Raw genomic sequence first — 11,209 nt, 5'->3', positions numbered from 1 at the left:
TCGGTCCGGTACCAGAACCCAGCTTCCGTTGGACTGGAACTTCCCTGGAAGACTAGAGTCCTAGCCAGGACAAAAGCGCTCAGAGCCAGGACTGGTGGAGGAGGGGGGGGGGGGACGACGACTAGTGAGAGTGAGGGAGGGAGGGTGTGTTGGGGGGGAGGGGGGAGTTGGGGTGACTAGTGAGGGTGATGGAGGGAGAGAGTGAGGAGGGGGGGAGGGGGGCGTGAAGGGGTGGGGGGGACGGGGGGGGGTTACTAGTGAGGGTGAGGGAGGGAGAGTGTGAGGAGAGTGTGTGGGGGGGGGGGGGGAATAAGGGAGAACACAGGGAGATTAAAATTGCTGGAATGGAGTCCACCGTGGCCCATTCATCCGGTATTCTGCTCAAATCAGGGCTTTTGTTGCGCTTGGCGCAAAGTAGTGTCAATCATCGCGACCCGGTTTTGTCCGAAGGGAGGGGGATTTATTATGAATTTGCTCGTGCAAATAATGAGGACTACCCCCTACTGCCTTCTCTCCCCTCCCCTCCCCTACCCCTTCCTTACACCCCCCCCCCCCCCCCCCCACACCAAATCCTCCCCCCCCGCCAATATCAATGCTGCAAAAAAAATAGGCAACAGAGAGTGAAGTTTGGAAATCTCCGAGGCCACTCGCACACTGGAGACACATCAAAGTGACAGAGACGTCCAATCACATGTGTCGTACAGGCATTACATGATGAATACGGTGCGGACGCGCCACAAAGGGCCCTTTGTGTGGGGGCGAGCGGGGGCCATTCACACTGCGCCACGGCCAGCCGCGGCGGTGGAGGCAAATGGCAGAGAAGGGCCCGAGCCAAAGGGAGAAGAAAAACACCCAAACTTGTGCAGCACAATGGGCCATGCAAATGACTGGGCTCGGGCACCTCCACCCACTCCAACATAAACCCCCGCCTCCACCCGCGACACCCCGCTCCAACCCATACCCCCACCTTCCCCACACTACACACCCCCAACTACTTGCATATATTCCTACTTCACCCACTCCACCACCGAACCGCTCAACCGCCTCCACCGAAAACCTCCAACTTTTCCACCACAAACCCCCACCTAAGTCACCCACTCCACCGCGTATCCCCACCCGACACCATATACCCCCAGCTCCACCCACTCCACCCTTAACCACCTCATTCACCACCACAAATCCCCACGAACCTCCACCACAAACCCCCACCTAAGACAGCCACTCCACCACATATCTCCACCCACAACCACATGCCCCCACCTTCTCCACTACATACCCCCACCTCCGCCACCACATACCCCCACCTCCGCCACCACATACCCCCACCTTCTCCACCACATAGCCCGCCCACAACAAGTACGCCATCCCTGGCTCACGCTCGTCAGAAGTTTAGTGCCTATTCAGACGGACACACGCACGCACAACAAGAGAAGAGAATGAAATACACAAGTGTTGCGCAGACACAAATGGATGTGCACACACATATACACACACACAGACACAGAAAAAAGGCAGGCCTACACATGCGCAAAAAAGGCGTGTGTACCCACACACACAGACACACACACACGCGGTTTCCTCACTAGATTACGTTCTCTGCTTAGTAACGATGACTTTTTGGGAAGATATTGGCGGTCTGAGTCTTAAAAACAGAGTTGTTGTTTTTTTAACAACTTCTGTATTGAGTGAGAAATCAAAGTCTCCCCAATTGTATAATGTACAGCAGCCAGTCCAATAGGACACAATATGGACAATACCAACACACAAACACAACACAAGGAAGAACCACAAGAGAAACAACACAAACACAACAGAAGGTCACAAGCACATATGCACACAATATGATATCTGAGTCCGAAATATACTGAGGACCAATCGATGAGAACCGTTGTCCCTGGATGGAACATGAGTCTGTATTTAGTTACGATCACAGGGTCTGCCTCTGTAACACCTATATAAAACCAGCCTGTTTATATTCCATGTACTTCATCTCTATTCATCCCGGTCTTTTAAGTGTATAGTGATATTTTGATCTTGAATAAATGCCACCTGCACTAGGACAAGTCCTTGTGTGATTACTTTGGTGAAATAGAAGTCCTTATTCTGATGTCAAAAGGTGTCAACATGGAGTCTCTTCCCCATGTTCTACACGTTAAACAGGGGAGAGCAGTGATTGGTTATAATGCAGTGCTCGATCGAGTCCAGACCTTCATCAATCAAGAGCAAACACCGCTCAGTAGCGCGGCAGGTGGGGGCTGATGTCCCCTGACCTTCACCACAGACTCTACACACACATTACTTTACTGCCCCTCCGTGTGGATATGGACGTATCTACGCTGTGGCTCTGATTGTCTCAACACTGTGTTTGAATGTGTGGGTGTTTGTGTGTATGTGTGTGTGTATGCGTATATGTATGTGTATGTGTGTATGCGTGTGTGCGTGCGTGCGTGTGTGTGTGTGTGTGTGTGTGTGTGTGTGTGTGTGTGTGTGTGTGTGTGTGTGTGTGTGTGTGTGTGTGTGTGTGTGTGTGTGTGTGTGTGTGTGTGTGTGTGTGTGTGTGTGTATGTGCATATGTATGTATGTGTGTATGTGTATGTGCATATGTATGTATGTGTGTGTGTGTGTGTGTGTGTGTGTGTGTGTGTGTGTGTGTGTGTGTGTGTGTGTGTGTATGTGCATATGTATGTGTGTGTGTGTGTGTGTGTGTGTGTGTGTGTGTGTGTGTGTGTGTGTGTGTGTGTGTGTGTGTGTGTGTGTGTGTTTGTGTGCGTGCGTGCGTGCGTGTGTGTGTATCAGTGGAACATTGTTTTCCTTGTATGTTAAGTACAAAAGTGGCGATGCACGGTTTAAACATTAACACGTCTGTAAGCACCAACCAAGGTTGTCCTCCACCACCACCACCACCACCACCAACACCAACATCACCACCCATATACACCACCTCTTTCCTCTCTCTCCATCTGGGCTGTGATACTATGCACTCATCCACCTTCTCTTTCCAGTACATCCACAATCCCCATCAACACCAGTTGCCTTCGTTGCACTATTTCATTACATGTGATATTCATTTAACCTGCTTTAAAACGATCCAAATGATCAGAAACGAATTGAATAATTTAACTCACTTTTCACTTTAAATATGTAACACAATGGCTTCATAATGAAGGATATAATCCCATTGTGCATTAATCATTAGTGTCTCCGAATTGTGCTCCCGATTTAAATGGCAACATTTCTGACGAAAAGTTTTGACGAAAATATTTGTATACACAAACATATTGCTGAAAGAATGAATGTATTGGAATGTTAGAATCAAAAGATGTGCCACGACACACAAAATCCAAATCCGAACTGCAAAACATAACAAGCAGTTAACACGACATCCGGGCCGGCTTTCATAAATAAACACTGAATCACATCAAATGAGGAGTTCAGTTATTGTCGAAGATCCGCAACGCCACCGTTAACGCAGTGTTTACAAAGCACTTGACCTCGCTGGAGAGATGCTCCTTTTCGCGTCAACACAGAATACGTGATTACGCGCGGAGCCAAAACAGAGCTGTGTATAGAACAACAAGACGGTTGAATTTGTTCTCTCTGCTGCTCGTCCGTCTGACGCGCTCTGTCTTGTGAAACACTTCACTCATCTCCCTTTCACAGAACTAGAACAGAAAACAACTAATTCCCAAAGCGCACTACACGTTTTCGGCCAGTAGATTAAATCCTATTGCTGGATTGCTATTACCGCGGTCAATTTAGTCCAATATAATGATAATGGAAATACGCGGCTGGATAGTCCAAGGTCCGGCCTCAGCATCGGTATTCGGCTCTCTGATTGGTGCTCGTGGATGAATGGTTCAGTCTGATGGATTGGTCAGCGTCTGATTGCCCTGGTCATGAATATATCGCCATTACGCTTTGTCAGGGGAAGATTGCCCATGTCGATGAATACATTTGTTTCCCTCGTTCTGTCGTGTTATCCATATAGGAACCGTCCTAGAGAAAAGGGCGGGCGGGCGGGCAGGCACACACCCTCCCACACACACCCACACACACACACACACACACACACACACACACACACACACACACACACACACACACACACACACACACACACACACACACACACACACACACACACACACACACACACACACACACACACACACACACACACACACACACACACACACACAAGTCAGAAAGAGATGCCGCCGCGCGCCGCGGAGCGCGTGTCCTCTGCCCTCTGCGTGACACTGGAGGACGCGAGAAGGAGCGCTTCACGTGCGTGATAATGGCGCAGCGGGTGGGGGGAGTTCATTCAACGGCATTGGTTCGTCTTTTAAGTTCCACTGACGCACCGGGTTATAGAAAGCAATGAGTAATTGCCGCCATTTATCACCCGGTTGATTTCCTTCATGTCCTTAGATAGCCTAGTGACAGGACTCACACAGGCTTGGGTGCAGAACGCGCAACCCATTACCCAGCAGCCAGGGGCACGTGGCGTGCACCTGCAGTCTGGAACAGGATGAAGATCGGAGACAGACTATAGGACGCAGGGAGGGGCGGCAATAATAACTCGTGTGTGTGTGTGTGTGTGTGTGTGTGTGTGTGTGTGTGTGTGTGTGTGTGTGTGTGTGTGTGTGTGTGTGTGTGTGTGTGTGTGTGTGTGTGTGTGTGTTTATGTAGGCTAGGCTATGTGTGTTGGATGTGTAAGTGTGAGTGTGTGTGTGTGTGTGTGTGTGTGTGTGTGTGTGTGTGTGTGTGTGTGTGTGTGTGTGTGTGTGTGTGTGTGTGTGTGGCCGCACCTTGCTTCAATGTGCATGTTTGCCCTATTTTTATATAGCCACACATATTAGCTAACACACCCATAACTTTTATTTTTTTTGAGGCGCAGGAAAGACAGAAGAAAACTCTGTTCCGAAGTTTCAGTTGAATTATATACGTATATTTTTGTAACATTTAATAGGATAAAAGAATGAAGATATTTACTGAAAAATTGCAGGGTGGAGCGAGATAACATGCGAAACTCCAATTTACTGCAAGCAGAAGAGTCCAAAAGTTGTTCCTGAGTGTCCCGCCCCAAAAACCACCACATGGAACAACACCTCTACAACGGGGGTCATTTCAAATAGACGGTCTTGCAAAATGAGCGCATAAGCGAGCATAATATTGCAGACAATGGACTGATACGCTCAATGTGCAGCAAGAGTGACCTCTCACACCGGGCCGTGTGTCGACCAGAGCCACAGTCGGGGATCCAACAACAAGTCGAGTCCAACCCCCGGTTTGTTTTCGGGGTCAGCCAATACCAACTCTGACCCTTCGCATTGTTGAACTGACTTTCCACGGGCCGTATTTCAGCCTCTCCATCCCCGATCACCACACTCAACCCCCCACCCCGCCCCTACAGAGGCGCTTTTAGCGATCGGGAAGGGAAAGGAGGCATGAAAAGTAATATTAATCTCCCGACGGTGCAGAAAATGCGCTGCGGTGGTTAGGGTTAGAGTAGCCTCAGCTGCGTTTCTCTCTCCCCCGGACACACTACCCCAGAATCCCCGCAGCTGCGCCTCTGTCTCCCCGGAAACACCGCCACCGAGTCGGGAGAAGGTCAATATGAAGAGTGAACAGATATTTAATTAAGTTGATTCGATAGCACAGCCTCCACAGCTAGGAATACAAGGGAACGTATACACACACACACACACACACACACACACACACGCACACGCACACGCACACGCACGCGCACGCACACGCACACGCACACACACACACACACACACACACACACACACACACACACACACACACACACACACACGCACGCACGCACTCACACATCCACACAGTCGCGCACACACACACACACACACACACACACACACACACACACACACACACACACACACACACACACACACACACACACACAACAATAAGAGATGGGACAAGCATGTTATATAAATAGAGTAATTTTATTCATAAAAAAATGTTTTTCCACAAAATATATCTGTTCGAACTCAATATGTACATGTAGGCTTCTGTGAATGGAGAGCAAGTGCATACTTAGAATTAAAAAGGAAAAAAGTTCATCTTTACCACCAGAAAAACCCTTCAACATTTTTACAGGTAGTTGGTATTGCTGTCTAGTCTCACAACACACACACGCGCGTGCCAACACGCAGGCCCTCGCTCGCCCCCGCTCTGTCACTGTCAGACAAGGCTTGGCAGTGTTTGTGGTCCGGGAGATGTCGAAAGTTCATCCCCATTTTACGAAAACGTTGTCTTCATTTAAAAACATTGCACTGTAGACCACCGTCTCCGCTGGCGAAGTGTCAAGTTGATCTGAGCAGCGGTGGTGTGTTCAGCGTGATTCACTTTGACGTGTCTCTCCCCACACACGCACACACACACACACACACACACACACACACACACACACACACACACACACACACACACACGTCTCTGAGCAGTCTCTCTGGGCCACGGCCCAGGCCGTGCCAAGCATGCCTGCTGGCTGACATTAATTGCACTTATTCAAACACACACCAACTTGTTTGATTCCAGGCGCGTAAACTTGGCGACCCCAGACCCGGCGTGTCCTATACGCGAGCGGCCCAGTCGCTCGCTCCAGTTGTGACACTGCCCGTTTGTGTGTCCTTCTGTAGCGTAGCAACGGCTGTGTGTGTGTGTGTGTGTGTGTGTGTGTGTGTGTGTGTGTGTGTGTGTGTGTGTGTGTGTGTGTGTGTGTGTGTGTGTGTGTGTGTGTGTGTGTGTGTGTGTGTGTGTGTGTGTGTGTGTGTGTGTGTTTGTGTGTTTTTGTATGTGTTTGTGTTTGTCTCTGTCTTTCTTTACACACTCATAGACACCATGGCGTTACGCACGGAAACGAAGCCTTGATGGAAATCGCGAGTCAACGATTTTCTTCCAAGCGGAGACCGAGTGCCACGGAAGTGTGCTTCACACACTTCACACACACCAACCGAACGCCTCCCAACTTCACCATGTCAGTCCTGGCCGCGGGTCTGCGAAAGCAGGAGCGGAACCATTTTACGCACGGACACACACCGGTGTCGTTACCTCTCAGTAGCGGTCGAACCACGTCGTAAAGTCCAAGAGCTCCTGCTCCTCGGAGCTCAGCGGCTCCACCTCGTCGGAGGAGTAGGCGGAGGAGCGGGGCGACTCGGGCTCGGCGGAGTAGCTGTTGGAGATGGCCGGGGATGGCAGGCCGCACTGGAACGCGGCGGACACAGCGTCGTGCTCGTCCAGAAGCTGCTGCAGCGCGCGGATGTACTCCACCGCGGAGCGCAGCGTCTCCACCTTGCTCATCTTCTTGTTGGCGGCCCCGTTGGGCACGTGCTGCCTCAGCGTCTGGAAGCCCATGTTGACCTGCTTCACGCGGTTCCGCTCGCGCTCGTTGCGCCGCGCCACCGCCACGGGGGGCTGCTGAGGGGGCATGGAGTAGCCCAGGCCGTTGAAGCTCAGCCGCCGCTTGCAACGGAGGAGCTCCGGTGAGCTCGAGCGCTGTCTTTTCAGCACTTTGCTCTTGCTTTGGAAGGACGCGGCGGTGGCGGCCGCGGTGAGTCCCGGGTGCACGAGGAGGGGCACCTCCGGGCAGTCCTGGGCCGGGGCGTGCAGGGTGAGGGTCGCGCGCCTCTCGGTAAGTCCGAACGGGCAGCCGTTCTGTTGCGTGGTGGTGATGGTGGTGGTTTGGGTTTCCATGGTAACAACGCGAAAAGAAAATAACTGCGAAAAATAGGTTGTAGGTGCCGGCTGGGACCTCGAGGAGAAGAAGGATGAGGAGGAGTATGACGGGCAGGCAGTGGGCAGCTCTCGCGTCCTTCGCGTGCGGCTACCTGGAGTGCGTTGCGGATGCGAACAGGAGTCCAAAGTCTCTCTTGACTGCGCTTGCTTCCAACCACGAGCCGATCTGACCCAAACTTTGGCAGCACTCCTCTTTTTCAACACGCGCCCCGCACACCCCACCCCACACCCCTCTCTTTTTGGGGACGCACGCTTCACCGCGAGGCCCCGCCCCCGCTGTGTGATTCTCCAGCGCGCGCCGCCTCCCCGAGCCAGGCGCGTGGCTTCGGGAGCTCAATAAACAATCCCGAGCTTTCACTGCGCCAGGAGCACGCGCTACTGGGCTCATTTACATTCCAATGTCTCCGACTTGAAGGCCCTTATTGGTCGATTCAAACGGACTGCGACCGGGCGAAGAGAGAGGGGAGGTGGGGGGGAGCAGAAAAAGAAAAAGAATAAAAAGTGAATGGTTCGGTTCATTGAAATGGCTTTTGAATTTGACAATGTGCCCCTGGCAAGTCTTCAAATTATTTAGCCCCCCACACTCCTCCTCGCGCTCTTTACAATCCCGCAAATACCGGGGGCTCCGTCGCCGGTAGCCAGGCTACGGCTCAGAGAGGGAAATAAATGGCAAGCGTGTCTCTGTGTGCACAGTAATTGGCGATTAGTAAAATGGTACAGAGACACGATTAATATAAAGGTAAACACATTTCAACATGTTAAAGGGAGAACGCGAGCATCACACCCGCCCTTACAACCTGATGTCGGTTTAATCGTTATTGGTATTTGTGTTCTCAGTTGATAGGTTATCCCTTCGAATCAGGACAATATATCTGTCTTAACTTGAAAGGTATTGCCTGTATTTTCGTGCGTAATCTGCGCGTCGTTAACTCAAAGCGCACGCTTTACGCACAGTGCGCACGAAGGAAAATATAAAGGCTACTTGAAATGTTGAATGACATGTAGAAGTTAAATCAATAGGCCTATGTTGGTCGGAAATAGCATCCATCGGCTTTCAATTGTAAGTTATTAGTTTCAGATATAGGCTTTTGAATACACATTTGGAAACATTATCTAATCCAAGCATTGCATAAACACACTGCTTTTATTTTCCCTCAAAATGTTTTGTTGTATAAATAGTCAACGCACTAAAAACGTCCCGTCAGCAGGAAACTCTAGTAAGACAGGTCTGTTTTGAAACATCGCCCAACAAGTATTTGCCAAACTCCGGAAAGTTGGGTTGGGGCGCCTCCTGGCGGTGAATGCACTACATGTACCTTATTTGACTATATAAACTTTTCATTGTCATTGTGTCAAAATGATCATCAATATCTGATATTGTGAAAAAATAAACACTATAAATAATATAATAACACTTATTACTCTGAGTTCCTTCTTGATCTTGCATAGCAGGACAACGACCTTACAAACTCAACTCTACAAGATAAAGATAAACAAAGGTTGGACAACCAAACCTCAGAAATCCCAAAGCAGCCATTCAATTGTTTATGAGTTGGAAAAAAGACCTCGAAACGTTCTTAAATGTTCCACCTTGTTTGTGTCGGTCAGTGTCTGTTTTAGGTCTTCCCCTGAGTCCAACCGCACTGGGGTTTGAGCCACTAGGATGCGGGACGCATTTCTGTTCAGCCAACACACGCCTCCTCACGCCCACGGAGCCCACACGAGGATTGATGCGTCGCCTTTAAAAGGCTCTTCTCAAGGGAGCCTTTTAATTATGGAACGCTCCATAGTTCCGTCGTGAGTGTTTAAGGGGTTATGACACCTCATTTGAGGTGGCTCGGGCATCTGCTAAGCAGGCCCACTTGGCGCCCAATAGGGAGGTTTTTCATGCACGTCCAGTGGGGAGGAGGCCTCGGGGAAGACCCAGGACAAGGTGGAAAGATGATATCTCAACACTGGCCTGCGAAGGCCTCGGGATTCTCCTGTCAGAGCTGGTCAATGTGGCCTGTTGAAAGGGAAATCTGGGGCCAGCTGCTGGAGCTGCTGCCCCCGCGACCCAACCCCGGATAAGCGGTAGAAGATGAGAGGATTTGAGATGAGTGTATGTCTGTGTGTACCTATGTGTGCATATGCGAGAAAGAGAGAGAGAGAGAGAGAGAGAGAGAGAGAGAGAGAGAGAGAGAGAGAGAGAGAGAGAAAGCTGTCACACCACTGAGTGCAGTTAGATGTAAGATGGTCTGCGATGCTGAACACAAACTTCTGCTCAACACCAACACTGAGCGGTGTGTGACTAAACACAACAGGCACGAGACGGAGTGTGTGTGTGTGTGTGTGTGTGTGTGTGTGTGTGTGTGTGTGTGTGTGTGTGTGTGTGTGTGTGTGTGTGTGTGTGTGTGTGTGTGTTAGTGTGTGTGTGTGTGTGTGTTCTGCAGAAGCCCATGATGAGGTGGGAGCAGTGCAAAGGGAGAAGTGTACATCACAGAGTGCGTATCACTTCCGTATTCCCCTGCAGACTGCAGGGTCTGAGATGGTTGTTGTGAGGGGTGCCGGCGAGATGCTATCCTGACACTGGTGACTACGGCGGCTGTGGTGCATCAGCGCACTTCTCCTTTACGATGAAGGCTACAGAGAAGTGGGGGAGAGAGACTGTATTGTGTGTGGCGGTCGTCAAAGGCCTGGGGTGAATGGATCACTGTGAGCATTACGGAAATAGGAGGTAACTGGGAACAATCAGAGAGGGAGAACCCCTAAGAGAGAGAGACAACTCTCTCTCTCTGAGCATGGTTTCTAAATATATACAGTCTACGAGACTCAGTCAGACACCTGCAGCGTGAGCCACACCCAGACGATGCTGATTGGTTCTCAGACGATGTGATTCACTCTAATTCGCAGGAAGCCAATGTGATCGGCTATTTTAGACCCAGAATGCACGCCGACTCTCGGCCAAAACCAGGCCTGCAGCTGCTCTGGTTCAGGCTGTCAATTTAGGATCCTGGTATGAGAACAATCTCCCCCAACACCTGTCACTGCCTAGTGTAACACGAACCCCATCATACCTCCACCCTAGTGTAACAAGACCCCCATCAGAACTCAACCTTTCGCTAAATAGTGTAACAACACTTCTATAAGACCTGTCACTACATGGTTTAAACATCTAGATTGAATCTGCACTGTGTAACATCTCGGGTCAAAGGAAGAACGATGGCTGGTAAAACTCAAGTGCTTCCCTATTGTTTCCAGAGTACAAGTGCTGTGCGTCCCTATTGTTTCCAGAGTACATCACCGTCCTCTGCTGTTTGCACCGATGATGCAACCATAGAAAGTTTCGTTTCGTCGTCTCACTTTCGTTTTCCCCGGCACCAGCAGCGGAAGTGCTTTTGGTAGGTATTTGCTCTCCTCCCACTGAAGGAGGGGAGACACCTTGCGTGATATCACG

General features: G+C 50.4%; 1 protein-coding gene across 1 annotated transcript; it reads right to left on the bottom strand.

Annotated features, from left to right (window-relative positions):
- Positions 1-7,092: 7,092 nt before the first annotated feature.
- ascl1b (achaete-scute family bHLH transcription factor 1b) lies at positions 7,093-7,854 on the bottom strand. The gene has a single exon (XM_056599765.1). It carries the CDS (start codon positions 7,729-7,731, stop codon positions 7,093-7,095), a length of 639 nt encoding a protein of 212 aa, XP_056455740.1. The 5' UTR covers positions 7,732-7,854.
- Between the last annotated feature and the right edge of the window lie 3,355 nt (positions 7,855-11,209).

This window comes from Gadus chalcogrammus, chromosome 9 (assembly GCF_026213295.1).
Source record: "Gadus chalcogrammus isolate NIFS_2021 chromosome 9, NIFS_Gcha_1.0, whole genome shotgun sequence".
Lineage (NCBI taxonomy): Eukaryota > Metazoa > Chordata > Actinopteri > Gadiformes > Gadidae > Gadus > Gadus chalcogrammus.
This window is presented reverse-complemented; position numbering and strand designations above follow the sequence as displayed.